The sequence below is a fragment of the Lepisosteus oculatus genome, chromosome 6, assembly GCF_040954835.1.
Source record: "Lepisosteus oculatus isolate fLepOcu1 chromosome 6, fLepOcu1.hap2, whole genome shotgun sequence".
NCBI classification, from domain to species: domain Eukaryota; kingdom Metazoa; phylum Chordata; class Actinopteri; order Semionotiformes; family Lepisosteidae; genus Lepisosteus; species Lepisosteus oculatus.
The window spans coordinates 47,142,424-47,160,225 of NC_090701.1; the positions used below are offsets into that span (position 1 = coordinate 47,142,424).

The window sequence follows — 17,802 nt, forward strand, 5'->3', positions numbered from 1 at the left end:
TAAAAGAAAAAAGGAAAAGATCATGAGAAAGCCCAGCACCAGAGGTAGACATTCCACAAAATGTTCATGTTAAAATAATACTTTGACACTTAAATGATGGAACCCTTCAAATCAAGTTTTTGATATTCCCGAATGTGTTTATGTTACACCTTCATGGCCGTCGGCTTAAAACCAATAAGTCTTTTTAAGAAATAAACATTTCAGAAACTTCAACCAAAACACATGGGGAAAAAAAGTTTGGATCCTTCTCTCCACAACAGGTTTGATGTATCTCCCCAAAACCACCCACGTGCTCCCAGACCAGCACAGACAGTTATATTACAACTATGCCATTACCCTTCAACCAAAGCTTGTAGTGTGTGTGTGTGTGTGTGTGTGTGTGTGTGTGTGTGTGTGTGTGTGTGTGTGTCTGGTAGTTCGACCTAGTGAGTGGGGGTTAATTATGGAGTTCACCAGGTGTCAAGGTACACTGTCCCTTCCCTTCCCTTGTCCCTTTGTCCTTTGTGCTTCATCTGTCCCCCTGCACCACCTTTGGTCCAGACTCTCCAGCAACCCTAATGTGTCACCTCTGTGTGGTGATTGATGAACATCTAGGCGACAGCGTGTCATTGAAACATTGTTGATTGTCACCAGCCAGCCTTGCACTGGAAAGGCTTGGAGACCTTGATGAAAGGAGAAAAGCAGACCCAAAGAGAAACCCCCCCCCCCCCACACACACAAAGAATCCATTATATGCATAAGGTATATAGCCCCTATGCATTTGTCCCACAACTCCTTTTGTCACGCTGTAACACATGAAAAGCAGATAATGAAATCACATATGAAACAACAGAAGTGCCTTTAAACTGCTCAGTGAGCACAATACTGTTTTCTTTTGCAACAACTCAAAAAACTAGGGAGGGGGTTACATGGTAACAAGAAGTGTTTTCCGTTTGATTGATTTACCGTTTGATTCATTTACATCTTATAAACGCAATAACTTCGATTCAAAATACTTTATTCATGTAAAAATGGGGGCAATTTAATATAACATGGAAGAAGAGAACGGAAATTAAAAAAGTGAACTAAAAGCTACGGTAGTAATAAAGGATTCCAGTCATGATTCGAGTAGGTTTCCGTTTTTGATGTAGATGTATTTGTAAAACAAGTAAATCTTTCAGTCGCTGGGCACATTCATACTCCCTCGATGAATGACCCCCCCACCACACACCCAAACCAACAAGCGCCGAGAGGTCACGTGAGCGGCGGCGGCAGCGGCTCGGTGCAGTGGTGACGCGCGCGCCAGGTGACTGTGATGTCACGGATTTGTGTGGTTCTGGATTCGGCTGGACAAGATGGCGGCCTCCACAGGTTTGTGTGAGAATCTGGGCTATTTTAGAGACAAAAAAATGCGATTATTCCGACTCGCGGGGTGGGCGCGCAGACGCGAGCAGGTCGGGGGGGAAACGCGTAATTTGACTTAAGCGGGAAGAGGGACGAAGTCGAGCGAGAGGGGAAAGAGTTGCGTTACTGCGGGTTTTCTGCTTGTCGAACAAGAGAGGACGGGAGGTCTGTCGATGCACAGTCACTCATCATGCTGTGAATGTTGATCAGAACTGGAGGGGGGGATCGGTATTGGGGAAGGTTGCAGGCCCGATTGGCGTAGCAATGCAGGGAAGAGGACTGAGCAAAACCTATTTAATTCGTGTTTTGCAGGGTATTTCCTTCAGACTCTCCACGCGTGCATGCCCGTGTGTGCTCCGCTGCGGGCTCTTGTGTTTTGTTCAGGAAGTAGCGTTTCCTCGGGCCTGACGCTGAAACGTATATTGCCGAATAAGTATTTTTAACGAGGGCGTGTGTCCAGATTTCCCCTAAACACGGTAACGCCAACCGTGAGAGCAGAACTGTCTTTAAATGACGAATACAGGGCGTCTTTGACGTGTGTGTTTGGGATTTCGAGTTAAAAGTGGCTATTCCCGTGGCAGGTATATTTGCTTTAGGCCTGGCCGAAATCATTCATTAAAAAAAAGAACAAGATAACATGCTACCTCTCCTGCAAAAAAAACAACACGCAGTAGGAAGAAGGACAGATGAGACGATTTTATTCTCCGCGGACAGCAAGAAACTCAGAAATGGTACAGGAAGTGTTGCGATCTGCATTCATTGTGGGTGTGCCTGGGAGTGTTAAGGTTGTTCGGTGTTCGTAGAGTTAATGTGAGCATATTTTGCCACTGACGTGCTTCGGTAAAAGATTCGATTGTTTTGCAACCTTGGAAGTGCTACAGAAATAAATCCCCTTTTAATTGGATCCGTGAGCCCGATGATACTTGGAATGCGTGCGTGAAATGGTGCATCCAATTTAAATAGTCTTATGTAATTGATTTATTAGCGGCAGGTGAGAAGGTGCACCTTAAATTCGCATGCGTTTGATTCCACTTACACTGATACGTGCAGCCCAGTGTTACATAAAAGCAATTTTACTCATACATTTCAGCGATGAATGACTGTCGAAACAAGATGTTGCCCCCCTCCCCCTTGGAGAAATCTGTTTTCGGAAACACTGCATGGATACGTAATATAGAAGTGCACTGCACAAGAGCAAAGGAAATGTTTTTATTTCGTTCTGAAAATCAATGTAGTCCCCTAAGCAAATAAACCTAATCAAAATGTCGTTAAAGTAATAGTAAACACTGCGGTGCTTTGAGCTATGCGCCTATCATGTAAAAAACGCAGCCCTTATAAAAGTCTTTCTTGTGCTCATCATGAAGAGTTAAAGTGGTATGGATATTGTATAAAGTAGTGCAAAAAAGGTTATTCTAGCCTTTAACAGTATTAAAAGCACTTTGCAGAACAGATAAACCATCCATTCCTGAGTGAATACTTGAATGAATAAAACTGTTACAACTGTCTTCACACATTCTTGCTTTTTTGGTGGTTCAGTCATCCAGCTAGAAATTTTGGTCTGTCTGGGTAAAATCCACAGACTGATGGGTGTTCTGTTCCCCGAGTTGCAGAATTGTTTCATTCCAAGGAGCGCTGTGCTCAGGTGAAATGGAAGACAGAAGTTCACAAAGCTAGATCTGTCTAGCTTTGTATCGCGTGTTAAAGATAGTTTGGTTTATGTTCGAAAGTATTGATGGCTAAGTGCATGTATTACAGAGATGCTAGCAGGTGGGTAGGTGGAGGTCATCAAGCAAAGATGCTCTGCTACATATAATTAGTAGGCGTTATTCGAATTGATCTAAGTGTTTTATCTTTGAGTTTCTTAAGTTGTTCGGACAGTAGTACCAGTGAGAGGTCTGCACTTAAGATTTGTCAAGGTCAATTAGAGAGTCTGCATTAACAAGCCAGGACTACTGCTTTCTACTTTCTAATCGTCTAAAAATAGCAATTCCTTCTATGAGATTCTCATGTTCAGGTGGAGAAGTGTTCTTTTCAAGGGGCAGTCTTTAGAGGACTTCTTTCAGTTCCCACAAACTCATAACGTGAATAGTAGAGCCCTTTTTTTTACTGCAGTACTGCATGTGAAGGCAAGATCAGGGTTTGGTCTTTTATGTTCAGATTGAGGAAAAACTTTTTTAAAATGAAAAGCAAGTGTATTGAGACACTTTGGCCACATTTCTTTGCCTTTAGCTTTGAGAATTGCAGTAAACCCCTTTATTCTTAACTTTTGCACTTCACAGGAAATGTAGGAAATGTCAAATTTGCTTAGGCTGCACACACAGAATGGTCACATTTTACAAGGTGTAAATGTATTTTCGGAGAGATGAGACGCAGGTTAAGGGAGAGAGTGACACACCTTAAGAAAACTTTTTTCAAGGCAGGGTTAGATCAAGATAGCCAAACGCAAGCTTCCAGAGGGCCACCTTGGTCCTTAGTTTCTATTATAAGTGCATTTCTGTTTCCAGTAGCTGTACAATAATTTGTCTGATGGATAGAATAATTCTGCACATAATAATAATTAATAATTGCTTACACTTATATAGCGCTTTTCTGGACACTCCACTCAAAGCGCTTTACAGGTAATGGGGATCCCCTCCACCACCACCAATGTGCAGCATCCACCTGGATGATGCGACGGCAGCCATAGTGCGTCAGAACGCTCACCACACATCAGCTATCAGTGGGGGAGGAGAGCAGAGTAATGTAGCCAATTCATAGAGGGGGGTTATTAGGAGGCCATGATTGGTAAGGGCCAATGGGAAATTTTGGCCAGGACGCCGGGGTTACACCCCTACTCTTTTCGAGAAACGCCCTGGGATTTTTAATGACCACAGAGAGTCAGGACCTCGGTTTTACGTCTCATCCGAAGGACGGGTTAATGTACTGTTAGAAACATGACCTGTGCATTAGATGTAGACTTTTTTGTGTGCATATTTTACAAATGTGAAGAACCCATATGGTTATTTGATTCACAAGCCTCCCAGGTTTTGTGACTGAAACCAGGATATTGCCTTCAGCAACATGACTGGGCAGATTTGTCCATAGCCCCCCACAACACCTTGAGTGAAGAAGTTACTCCTGCTTTTGGTTTTAATTAACCTTTTCACACTTTTTTTAAACACATTTTGATCTGTAGTGTCCTCTGGTCCACCCTTTTAACCAAAATTGAACACGGTGGTTTAAATGAGTTCCTTCTAGTAATTTGACAATTTTAGTGCAGCGTCCCTGGATTTAAATTCTGCTCTTGTACACGGTGTATCCAAATGTTCTGTTTGCCTTTTTTATTGCTTGCTCATCTTGTCTACGAGAAGAAAATGATGTGTCAGCAAAATCACCTCACTCTTTTTCAGTCTCAGTGTTTCCCATTTTATATTTATAGTTTATGCTACCTGCATGTAAAACTGCACTAGTTGGTACTGCATATCTGCCAGGTTACTTGAATTTTGTCTGAATCTTTTGGTGTTTTTTGGAGCTTTTAAGATTTGCTAGTTTCTAATTGTTAACTGATCCCCCTGATTTGGTATAATCTGTGAACTTAGCTTGAAGTTTACTCACGATCATGGAATCTTGATACTGAAAGACAGTGGACAATTGGCTATTGACCTGCAGACGCTGGGAAATGGCTATTAAAGATTCTTCAAAAGATTGAATGTCCCAGTTTTTAGTGTAGTGTTTGTTTTTTAGGAAACCTAAGATTATTATAGTGTCAAATCGGACAAGGAAGGGACACAAGTGTATCTTGTCATCCCAGGCAGTGACTAGGGGGGCAACTGTAAGTCCAAAGGCAACAGCTGGAGATCTCCTACACAAACTGACAACTTAAAGATGAAAAGTAGTGAACACTGCCATTTAATGCTGCCTGTAGGACAGTTGCACTAATGGTCAGGTTGCAAGGGAGACCCCTCTTCTGAAGTGCTTCACAATAAAGGCAACTTGAATTTGACAGACTACATCTGAATGGCAGTGGAAACCAAGCCTTATAGTCAAACAAAATGAAAATATTTTTGGACATGCTTGGCATTGAAAAGATGAAGTTCATGTTGAGAACATACTCAAGCCCACTGTGAAATCTCAAGGCAGGCGCATAATGTTCTGGGGTGGTTTTCCATCTGTGGAAACCCCAACATGTAGAGGAGGAGATTTTGGTCAAGCACCTGGTGCTGTTCTCAGCACACCGTCTCGATCCCCAGACATCAGTCCAGATGAATGGTTGTGGGTCGAAGCTCAAGAATATATAGAAGCTCTTATACAGAAACAGAGGATCCAGACCTAGAGCAACCTGGAGGAAAGGTCATGATTTCTGATTCAAAAGTGCCAGAACCTCACAGCACACTACAGAAGATACTTGCTAGTCTCATCCCTGTCAGAGGAGGCTTTACACAATTCTGAGTACTGCAATTTCAGTAAAAGTCGCCGTTATGTTTTTGGGACCTGAATTATTTATGACAGTTAGTACTTCTCTGTGCAGTACCATGAAGATTACAGTATAACACTTTTAGATTTTTAAGCCAAGGCACTTTGTCCAGTCTGTAAATATTTCTGTTCTGTTTTTTTTTTGTTCTCTAGATGTATGATTACATCTGGCACTTTATGTTCCATCGCCTGCATTTTAAGAATGAAATGTTTTCACAGCTTCATAAATTCATCATTCTGTTTATTTCTAGGTGCTTGCTTTATAAAATAGAACTACGAGAACATTTTGAACTTGTCAAGGACTGACATTTATTTCCCATTATTTAGATTTTAATGTTTTAGAAGATTATGTAGGCTGTTTTGTAAAAGATTTTGATTACTCCTGTCCCCCTTTTAATGCTAATAATCTAAAATTTAGTTTAAAAGTCAATGCAAAAGCGTTTCGATGCATTTTATTTTGTGCCATTTATAGTAGCATTAATTTTGTTGAATTTCAACTTGTATAGCTATATGATGTTTAAATGCATAAATGAACTGGATTACAACATTTTATTCTTCAGAAGGTTAGAGAATAAACCTTGTCAAGAGTGAAACTGATATTCTTATTAAGGTAAACAAGGTTATGTACAGCAGCTGGTCTGTAAATCATAATGTGTCATTGTCTTCAATGCACTACCGCAGGTTATCTCAGGTCTGTAATAAAGTTGAATAGTAATGTTTGTCAAATATGGTCAATACAGTGTGTAGCTGTATCAGCATGGGAGTTGCAAAGGAACAGGATGAGGTTATTTACACCCTGAAAAGTAACGTTTTTACTTTTTAACATGGAATTTGCCAGTACATGTTCCATTGTGATAGAACCGGTGAAAGGCAAGCCACGAAATTCATTCCTAACTGTAGATAATGTAAAATGTGTTTCTTTTTCTGGCGTTCAAAACATTCTCGCATTTATTCAATTATTACAGGCTAGTCTATTAACTCAGTGGTTGAAAGCATTTAATTTATGGAGTGCCAATACAATGAATTTAGCTTGTAGTACTGTGAAGATAATAGATAACATTATGTAGCATTCCTTTTACTGCTTTAAAGTTTTAATTTCACTATTTCACGCAGCACTGGCATTTCCTGCATTTTTAATGTAAAATTGCTGAAGCCTTGCACTTTTGCTGTTTGCTTTTTTGTTAGTTGTTTTATTTAGTTCACCTTATTTAAAAATTCATGTAATTGACTGCAGTGCTGCGATGATGGCATAGTGTCTCAGTGCAGTTAGTCTTGCACTGTAATGCTGTCTCTTGCAAGTCACTTATATGCTAAACCAATGAAGTAGAAGGAAATGGAAAATAGTTTTAATCAGAACTTTATCAGCAGGTGTAGCACTGATTCCATTTTTTTTTCATTTACTTACCGAGGTGTGCATTTATAAATTTGCTGTTTTAGAGAAATAGTTTTCTGCGTTGTATTATTGGTATCTGTTGTCAGCCTTGCGTTCTTCATTTTCGTCTTGTAGTATTTAAGTGGCATGTGTTGTTTCTGTAGGAGTCAAAGTTCCTCGTAATTTCCGCTTGTTGGAAGAGCTTGAAGAGGGACAGAAAGGAGTAGGAGATGGTACTGTCAGCTGGGGTCTTGAAGATGATGAAGACATGACACTCACAAGATGGACAGGCATGATCATTGGACCGGCAAGGGTAAGTGTTGAAGAGCTAGAACACTGAGAGATTTCATTTCATTTGCAAGTTTGCAGATATATTCAAAATAGATAAGCTTGAATTACCCAGCACCTGGAGCAGATCAGGTAAGAGCTTGACATACACATAATGGACAAAAAATGGAGACACTTTATAGGGCTTTGCGTTACTATGCACAGCTTGCGTGTCAACCAGCGTCAAGAGTTCTGCAGGGTGGATGCAGCACCATTGTTTCACAAGAAAAACTACTCGTGCCTCGTTGCTGGAGGTGGGTATTGTTTGAGCGTATCTCATTAATCCTTAATTGTGTTCGGATCTGATGCCTGAGAAATCGCGCTCCTCAAACCACTGGGAAACCAAATGTGCTCTGTGGATGGGAGCATTGTCATCCTGGAAAACACCCCTCCCAGCAGGAAAGAAGTGCTGCAATATGGGATGGAGATGATCACTCAGGAATATTAAGCAGTGATTAGTATTGACCTTGACTTCTAAGAGAATGAGCGCACCCAAACCATGGGTAATGACACCCATTGAATTATGGAGCCACCAGAACCGTTCTCTGTTCGATCCAAGCACTCGGGACTGTAGAGTACTTTAGGTACATCGGCACTTGGCGCCATACGTCCATTCTTCTGTCCTGTGGTATCTCGTTCGAGTTCTTCTGTGGACTGTTTTTCATTAAACTGTTTGCTCGCATCTCAGATTGAAAGTTACAGTAAATTGATATGCAGTTGCTTGCCTGTTTTATTTTCAATTCAAGCTTTATTATCCCTGGGGGAAATTAGTTTTTCAGGCACAGTGCAATACAACACAGATAGACAAACATTACCAAAAAAGAAGACAGTACTGTAGTGTTTCAGGAGTTAAGAGAGTTACTCAACATTGTTTGAATGTGCACTTTTAATTCAGGCACAGCTATCACGAGCCCGGAGTATGCACTTCTGCCTGCTGTGCCCTTTGCTGATTTTGTCATTTTGAAGTTTCATGCTGACATAATTTCAGTGACTGCTGTTTGTGAAACATCAGCAAGTTGGGCTGCCTTGGATACTAAAATTTCTTACAAACGTGCCTCAGCAATCACCCCTCTTTTAAATCCACCGAGATCTCTTTTTTTGTAAACATGCCAGTCATATTTACAGTCAACCTGGTTATCCAACATGCTCACTCGGGCTTTGTTTTTTATTTTTAATTGTTTTTCCAAAAAATGATCTATTTGTTTTTCCACTTAAATATTGTTGGTTACAAGACCTTATTAAAGGTGAAAAAAGGTCTGACTTGATTTGTCTTAATTTCAGCCTTTAAATCAACAAAATCTGAAATTTCAATAAGAGTGTAAATTTAGATCACTTTATTGGCCAGATACAATTTCTTGTATTAGGAATGTGTCTTTTTGCATACCCCAGCTTGCTCTCCATGAGGCACACAGACAGGGAGAGAAGCTGGGGGTCAGAGCGCAGGGTCAGTTATTTACACGGCCCCCTTGGAGCAGTTGGGGTTAAGGGCCTTGCTCAGGGGCCCAACAGAGTAGGATTCCTCTGCCGGCCGCGGGATACGAACCGGCAACCTTCCAGCCACAGGCGCAGATCCTGAGCCACAGAGCCACCACACCTCCCCTAAACGGAGATATTACTGCCCGGTTTCGAACTGGGGACTTTTCGCATGTGAGGCGAACATGATAACCATTACACTACGGAAACTTGTGTAAACTTTTGATATCCACTCTACTTGTTCGATACCTGTCTTTTACACAGGCGTTTCCATTGTTTGGTCTCCTAACTGTATCTCATACTGTAGCAGAATGTATTGAGAGGCGGCTTTTTGATTCCTGTGCACATGATGATTCCTGGAGGTCAATAATAAGGGCCTCTGTTTTTTAAAAGCAATCAGAAGGACATAGGACTGTAAGTCAACTCGTTGGCTTTGAAGTGACATGGTTACCTCACGGCATCGTTGAAATTGAGATCAGGTTTATAATTACCACCTAGGACACAATTCAAACCTCCAGATGTGGACTCCTTAATCGGAAATGGCCTGTGGTGGAGTTGTGTGCTGTTGCACAGAAAGCTGCATTGCGGTTAATTAGACCTACGTGAAAGGGATTGGTCAACACTGTCAATTTAGTTTTCATGTTCCATTCTTCATTATGCGGATGCCACTTGTTGAAGGGCTGCAATCAACTGATTGTAGTTGCTGATGGGTTGCACACTTACTTGCACACTTATAGCCATTCAGTTTGCAAGAAATGTCATTCTTTCACGTTCTGTTAGTTTGATATTAGAAAAGGCTGATGTGTGAAATTATACTGTCTGGCTTTGCGGTTGGGTACCATTTGCTGTTGTGAAAAAGGTTAAGTGGTTTTGAAGCCTGCATTTCCATCAAGTTTGTACTATTTTTGTATCTCTCTGCTGTAAAAAATGCTTAAGAGCCATTTGAGGGGATTTTGTTTATTAGTGCAGGAAGAAGTACTTGCCAAAGTTTTTTCCTTATACATTCATCTAGTTTGTTCAGGATTGTGCGTGAATGTGTTTTGACTGATCACCTATGTACAGAATGCTTGCTAATTAGCACAAACTTGGCTGCCTGCATTCAGTAATTTGATTAATTACCTCTGATTTTTACTTATGTAAGGAAAGCTGACTTTACACCATTACACCTTATATAGTAATAATGTATTAGACCTATATTTCCTTTAAGTGGTTTCTAACCTGTGAAAGTGAGGTTCCGCCACAGGCATTGATTTTTGTCTGTTTCTAATTGGGATGTTTTTGCTTGATTTGTGTTTTTTTCTCATAAATTGGGATAACTGCTGACAATATGCCCTTCATTACTTCATTACTGGGAATAGCGGGTATACCAGATGACCAAAAAAACCAAAGGACCAAGGTCCATAGTGGCACCTCTTGCAGGCCCAGTATATTGTGTCATAAGGTGTGTAGACATCTGGGAAATGGAGGCTTTGTGAGCCACACCAGCAGGGAAGTTGTCATATGGTGGCTCAGTGGAAGAAAATCACCGGTATTGATTCTCCTCATGACAGACCGACTGTAATTAGACCAGACAGAGATCCCTTGGGTAGAGTTCCTTTATTGTGGTAGTTTATACTGATAGAAACAGCTAGTCATAGAAAAAAAATGATTTGACTTTAATACAGTTTGTCAGATTGTTTTTGTTTCAGTGCATGTCTGGTTTGCATCAATAATTATATATAGCGCCTTTAACAGCAATAAGCAAAGTTTATTGCTGTTAAAATAAGCAGTTAATTTAATTTGCTTATGACATAATCAGTTTTAAATTTTCTAAGCACAACAATCATATTTTTTCTTACCTTCCAAAACATAACTAATAGCTTGGAGAGCAAGCAGAATTTGCAGATGGATTAGTAGGACCAAAAATGAAAAATGTTTTCTTTAAGCATTTTCTTTTAAGAAAAGCACATAATTAACATCAGGTGTGGGTCCCCTTGTTTGTAAAATGATTTCAGTGTTAGACCACACACCTGTTTTTTAATGCAATTATTAATAGCCATTTTTGGTCTCGCCATTTTCCTTGGGCTGTTTTTCAGGCTAGATTGGCGTGATACAAGTTGCAATCAAATGCTTGAATGAGATGTTGATAGGAACAGACAATACAGCTGAGCCTATGATGGAACATGAGACAAAATTCATTGTAGTTAATCGAAAAGGCTGAAAGATTGATCTGTTATGGTCAAATTTAATTTGCCAATTTCAGGACAAGGCCATCAAAACGTTTGTGGGAGAGAAAACAAAGTTATAGAGCAATCAAAACAAATGGTTTATCATCACCAAAACTGTATCATCAAGAAAACTTCTGAAGGAACAAGAAATGAGCAAATCTGCTCATCTGTGATTTATATAATTCACGTTAAACTGGAGTTTATAAACTATATAAGCTGGAAGTAGGTACTCTGCCAAATTAGTTTTTAAATGAAGAAGGCATTTCAGAAGTATTGGGAGAGGTCAGGTTTGTGATTTACATTTTTTGTCACAAAAAGATTGCCCTTTTTACTATTGTTTTAATTAATGCAAGCTTACAAGTGCATGGTATTTTAGGAATAACAGTAAAATAATCTCACAAAATGCTGCCTTTTGTGCATATAGAAGATATTTTATAGTGTAATAGTCTAAAATATAGTATAATACAGAAGATGGTAAGTCCACAATAATCGCTTACTAAAATCACAATGTCAGGTTTTTGAGATTTGGTAAGATTTTCAAATTTTAGAGACTGATAAAGGCTCAGGAGAATTTTCTAATGTTTAGACAGTTTGAAATGCTACAACAAGAGTACACTTGGTAGTGTATTTTGTAAAGCAGTTTGCAGATTTTATTAGTGGAAACATTTTGCACACATTTACAATACTGCATGTAAGCAGTTTCTTATGAAAATCTCCACCAGTCTGTGGGTGTTAGCTGTCCATCTGTATAGCAAGGCAAGTAATGCAACACAGGTCCCATTGTAGGCTGCAGTATAATTTCTGGCATATACATGCAGTTTGTCAATGTCACCAATAGCATAAATTATTTTAAACAATTATTACTAAGCTGTAAATTTTAAAGGCAGTATTTTGTGTTGTTTAAGTACTTTATCTGTGAGTAACAGTCACTGCACTTTAGAATAAAACTTGGTGATTTGATATTTTTTAATATTAAGACATCTACACTAGGTCAGATGTCATTGAATGAGTGACTGAGGATGGATACCAGTCAGCCTCTTCTAGTGTAAATGCTACTGTACACATCCAGAAATACTTGTATCCTCTCAAAAGCTGAGTTTGTTTTCTGAACAAACAGGTGAAAATTAGGATTCCAGCCTGCTTTTTCTGCTGTAAACATGTTGAGGGTGGATTCTGGAAAGATTGCAGAAAATACCCAACAAAACAAGGCAAATGCCACATCATCACAGTGCTGCCCTCCATTAAGTTCAGTTGCCACTGGAATCAATGGCTGTAAGCGGAACAAAAAATACTCTTATTTCAGTTAGATCAGTCCTTATTAAGTTATAGTAAACATTGCTACATAAAAACAAAAAAGTTTTCATTGTTAACTTACTTGTGCAAAAATAGTCCTATGTTGGAGATCTATTTAAATTTCAGCTGCTTGGTTTTAAGATAACACTTAAACCTGATCTGTATTTTGTAGTATAAAAGTAGCCTTTGGGCTCATGGATGTGTAGAAATGAATAAACAATAACAAGGAATACCTTACAATGAGTCTCAATTAGGTTTGATAGGTAAATGTGATGGATTAGCTTCTTTCAGCAGCTCTAGGTCAAGCTCATCACATCTCCGAACCCAGCAAGACTGGGCATGATCAGTACTGGGATGTGCAGCCTCCAAGACGAAACCTGTTATGCTTTACATGGTTATAGTGGACCAGTAGGTGTCACTGTTCTTTCCTGGAGCAGAATTTCAGAACAACAATACCCCAGTATACGGACAGGGGTATTCTGCTATATGCTGTACCTCTCTGATGAGATGAGAGGTTCTAACCGTTTGGTCATTGAAGATCACTTTTTGAAGCCTGGGTTTCTGGCTAAATTCCACCCTGGGCTTGAACAGTGTGGCCTGCTTTGGCAGTTCTCCCTTGATACAATTGATAAGCAATTTCTCACTTGTCTTTCAAATGTGTTGCACAGAATGGCTGCCGTGCGTCTTCCAGGTGGGTGGTGAATAAAACGGGTCCCCTCCTACATGTAAAGCTCTTGGGATCTTTTTAGAATGAAAGGTGCTGTATTAATGCAATTTATTATTACTGTGTTAGAAGTGGCTTTGAGGTTGGTTGAATTGGTTGAAGTTAGCTTCGGCTTTGATACAGCTGGGGGTTGTTTTGCCCCTTATCTTTGTATGACACATGATTGTCGAGCCAGAGTCATATTGAGGGAAAAAAAAAACTTGTCATTGACCTCTTGAGCAGGTGTCGAAAAGATATCTGGTTAAGGTTATGTGCTCAAACCAGACGTACGCTAAATTAAATTTCAAACCCAAATGTTTTTGCTGCCGTTTTTTTGGCTAAGGAAACTATTGTCATCTATAGTTTTTACATTGTGAGGTGAGTATTTTTAACCATGCTGTATTAGTGTAACGCTTTGCTTACTTGTGTAAGTTCATTGCAGTTTGCAACATATGATATTCTTGTTCTATGTGAATTAAAATGTGTTTCTTTGGGAACAGCTGTGCCTAAATCTCCCAATATTGTCTTTTTTTCTCTAGACTAACTATGAAAACAGAATATACAGTCTCAAAGTAGAGTGTGGACCTAAATATCCAGAAGTACCACCAACTGTTAGATTTGTAACAAAAATTAGTATGAATGGGATAAATAATTCCAATGGGACGGTAAGTGTACATTTCTGTATATTTGAAATAGCATCATTAGTAGAAAGCATAAATGTAAGATTCAATAAGTATTTGCAAGCAAACTGTTTGACTGGTCACATGTACATGGACAGATGCTGGGAAACTATTTTGCTTTTAGCAGTTTTACCTCATTGTGTTCAGCAGAGGATCTGCCAAAAGTACTGTTTAATTTGCTGTACTTGTGCATAGGGCTCTGTACTACCTCATAGGCTGGAATAGGTTATGAAGACATGAAGACATTTTAAAGGTTGAAAGTATGTAATATATATCTATAAATTACTGACTAAAATATTGTAGTTAAAGCATTGGCAATGCTCTGTTCATGTGTATTGCAACACTGATGTCCGTTAGTCTACCCTGCCTGACTATCCACTTTCATCGGTGTAAGAGTCTGTTCATGTAAAAGTAGTGGTGAAGGCAGCGCAGATACAGACTGCTGTTACAGCAGCATCGACACTAGAGGCAGCCTGAAACCCAACGTCAAACATGCAGTTGTATTGTAGCGCCTGCAGTAGGTGCAAGTAGTTCACCTGTTTGTGTATGATTGTTTAATGCATGCATTGTAATATAGGAGGTTTCATGCTATAGTATATAATACTTGTCACCTTGAAGTGGAATGGATAAGCGACTACCTTTTACTTTGAAACTCAGAGGAAAGGAAAAATGAAACATTTTAATAAACTAATGGGGGGAAGAGATGTCTGTTATTTGCTGAATGTCCGTTAATGCACGAATGATGTTTTTTCAGATGAATATCACACTATTATATGAAGACTATGTATACTATATGTGCTTTCTGAATCTTTTTCACTTATTTGAAGTGTACTTTTTTTAGTTTTTTATCTCTCTTTCTTATTTTCCATTGATATCCTAATCTGTCTGTTTCTTTCATGAAACAGGGGAAAGTACCATTGATAAACAGTAGAGATTTAATTCGATTAGTAGAGATTAATTTAGATTTAAATTCTTTTGTAAAATCACTCAACTAATTTGATGTTTTTGAAGCATTTCATTTGGCGATTGATATTCTCTTCTTTCCATTGCAGGTGGATGCTCGTAGCATACCAATTCTAGCTAAATGGCAAAATTCCTATAGCATTAAAGTTGTTCTTCAAGAGCTGCGGCGTCTAATGATGTCCAAAGAGAATATGAAGCTTCCACAGCCGCCAGAAGGACAGACCTACAGCAATTAATTCTAATAGATTCTTACGACCCTCTGTCTTAAACCTTATTCTCCTAAAATGTCTTGTAAATTTCCACAATGCTTACCACCCACACAATGAAATTCATCAGCAGATGCAGGATTGGGACATCTCTGTTAGTCAAGTAAAAACAAAATGTTGGCCCATTATGTGAGGCACGGTTTAAAATAATAATAAAAAAAAGAATAGAACTGCACAAAATTATTTTCTTCTTTATTCAAGACACTGTTTTGGATCATAAGCTTGAATTGTGAAAGTTGGGCTTTTTATTTTGGAGAGAAGCATGACACAAAAAGGTCAGGTTATTGCAGAGCTATATATGTTAAGTTAAAAATACTGGTCTCAATAAGAAAAATAGGATGTGTATATAATGGCATGCTTTAAAAAACCCATCTTATTAAAAGAGCTGCAAATTAAGTTCTATGTTAGTGAAATCTAGCAGGTACACTGACTCATGTTGCAAATTTTGTTCATGAATATTAGTTCCAAGTGTGGGTGTAGACTACTAGTAGTGTCACAGAGTGTTAAGGGTTGTTTTTGATACCTGTATTTATGACAAAAACCGATCATTTCTGTAAAGCAGCTCTTATATGTGACATGTAACAGACATTGCAGATATTTGTTTACAGTCTTTGTTCTACTAAAAAAAAAAATAAACTTGCATTTAACTTTTAGTGAAAAAAATAAGACAATAGGTGTATGGAAATGTGATTTTCTGAGATTAAAACCAGTCTCTGAGATTTAAGTATGGACTTTTCCTTTTTTCCCTTCAAAACAGGATTAAACAGTTTATATTTGTTTTAGAAAGAGGCTTGCAAATTTTTTTTGCATTGCACAAAGGGGTGTGAATTCAGTTACAAAGCTTTAGAGCCATTTGATCCAGTACTATAGATATCTAAATCTTTAAACGTTTAACTCCAGGTAGGTGGGCAATCTGTAACAAAAACTTTAAATGAGTAGTTGTGCACAGGCATTACCATTAGCCAGGAGAAAATAATATGTGAGTTTCAAGTTAAGAAATTTGTTGTCTAGTAAGAGAAACCCCTTTTGCTAAAACAGAACAAAAGTATTTTCAAGGACCTATAAAGACTGCTGTTTTGTTGTTTTTATGTGCTGTTAACAATTTTAACATCTTGAGAACCTTTAGAAATTTTGGCATTTTCTGTTTAATGATGAAAATCACTGTCTCTGAAAAAAGGCAAGAGATAGGTTGCAGTAAATGTCTGAAGAATTGGTGTTTTCCCCTGCTTCCATGGCTAATGTTAGGTAATCATTTATTGACTTATTGTTTGAGATGCCTGTGCAAATGTGACTATACATTACAGTTTGATCTGTCTTAGCGATATTGTCCCCCCTGTTGAGTGAATCACTTAACCAGTGAGGTGCCTGGAATCTTTGTAACAATGGTCATTGCTCTTGAATCCAGGGGAGGAAAATAAAGCTTTCTGTAGTTACTGAAACCAGTAATAGTTTTTTTTTAAAAGACAACGTGCCATAAATTCACTGAGCTTTGGAATGTGAAAAAGATGTTAAAGCACACCATCAAACCAGATTAGGTGGGTGTCAATTTAATGATTTCCATGTAATGTTGGCATTTAACTTCGTGTTGGTTGAGTCACCCCATTTTCATCATTTCTGGGAGAGAGCATTATAACAACCACAATTCCTAAATGAGCTTTAAAGTTCTAGTTTTTGGTTTTTATTTGGAATTTTGTTTTTGCTTTTTAATGCCGGTATTCGAATTTTAATAGTATTACATTTTTTTTGTTCCTGTGCCAGTGTATCACAATTTTAACTTTGGGGCCAAATTAATTTCAAATAAATTGTTCAAAATCTTCTCATCCTTACCAAGGCTCTGAATGTGCACTTTGAGTCTGTGTTTTTTTTATTGCTACCCATTAGTAAATGATTAAATGGTTGATAACTCAAATTTTTTAGTAGAAATACTTAAAAGATTTGTAAAATTATTTTGCATTCAATCCCAGTTAATGCCTTTATGAAAAACAAAAACTTTTGGAATAAACTTTTTCCCCCCAATTTTAATCAACTCTGATTACCTTGTATCCACACAGCATTATTACTGTTTTTTGAGAGAGACAGTGCCTGGTATTAATTATGTGGATCTCACTCGCAGTGGGGCAGTTCTCCAGCTGCAGGCAAGTCACTGGGATCACTGTTGTGTGATATACAGCACTATTATATAATAACCTGGTGATATTTGGCTCAAACAGTGGTAGATCACCGCTAAGGGAATTGTTTGTGGTCAATTAATGACATCAGCCCCCACAGTTCAGCTGTGGAACCCTGGGATATCGAGCATTCTGACAGCATTTTCTGGGTCAGCTGCTCAGGGGCTCCTGCTGTTCTCATCCTCTGCTTGTAGAAGGACATGCGAGATTGTGTGAACGGTGGGATTCAAAACCCTCTTTACCAAAGCTCTTGGGAGAGCGACCACAAAATGCAGCCGAATCAGAGCTTCTTCAGTGACTGACTTAACGAAGTCTCCAGGGTCCTTTGCTCGACCGCCTCAAGAATGTCTGGACAGAAATAAGCCTTGCTTGCTACGTAAGTACTTTGGGCTAACCATCTGAAGTTGAAAAGCACCTCTATGCAACATATTAGTATTAGAAAAAAAATATTTATAAGTGCTGTGTGCCTGTTCTACATTTATGTTGAATCTAAGGAGGGATGGTGACTTTGAGGC

The 17,802-nt window shown here is 38.8% G+C and overlaps 1 protein-coding gene across 1 annotated transcript; it reads left to right on the plus strand.

Annotated features, from left to right (window-relative positions):
• The first annotated feature begins 1,242 nt into the window (after positions 1 to 1,242).
• ube2v2 (ubiquitin-conjugating enzyme E2 variant 2) lies at positions 1,243 to 15,843 on the plus strand. Its single transcript, XM_015353676.2, has 4 exons — positions 1,243 to 1,350; positions 7,372 to 7,520; positions 13,750 to 13,875; positions 14,943 to 15,843. The coding sequence occupies exons 1-4, from the start codon at positions 1,335 to 1,337 to the stop codon at positions 15,087 to 15,089; spliced, it is 438 nt and encodes a 145-aa protein (XP_015209162.1). The 5' UTR covers positions 1,243 to 1,334; the 3' UTR covers positions 15,090 to 15,843.
• The last annotated feature ends 1,959 nt before the right edge of the window (positions 15,844 to 17,802 follow it).

What these genes read in the sequence shown, in the direction of transcription:
- ube2v2 (XM_015353676.2), top strand. An exon ending in TGATCATTGGACCGGCAAGG is followed by an intron (nt 7,521 to 13,749) that starts GTAAGTGTTGAA and finishes TTTTTTCTCTAG; the next exon opens with ACTAACTATGAAAACAGAAT. An exon ending in TAAATAATTCCAATGGGACG is followed by an intron (nt 13,876 to 14,942) that starts GTAAGTGTACAT and finishes TTTCCATTGCAG; the next exon opens with GTGGATGCTCGTAGCATACC.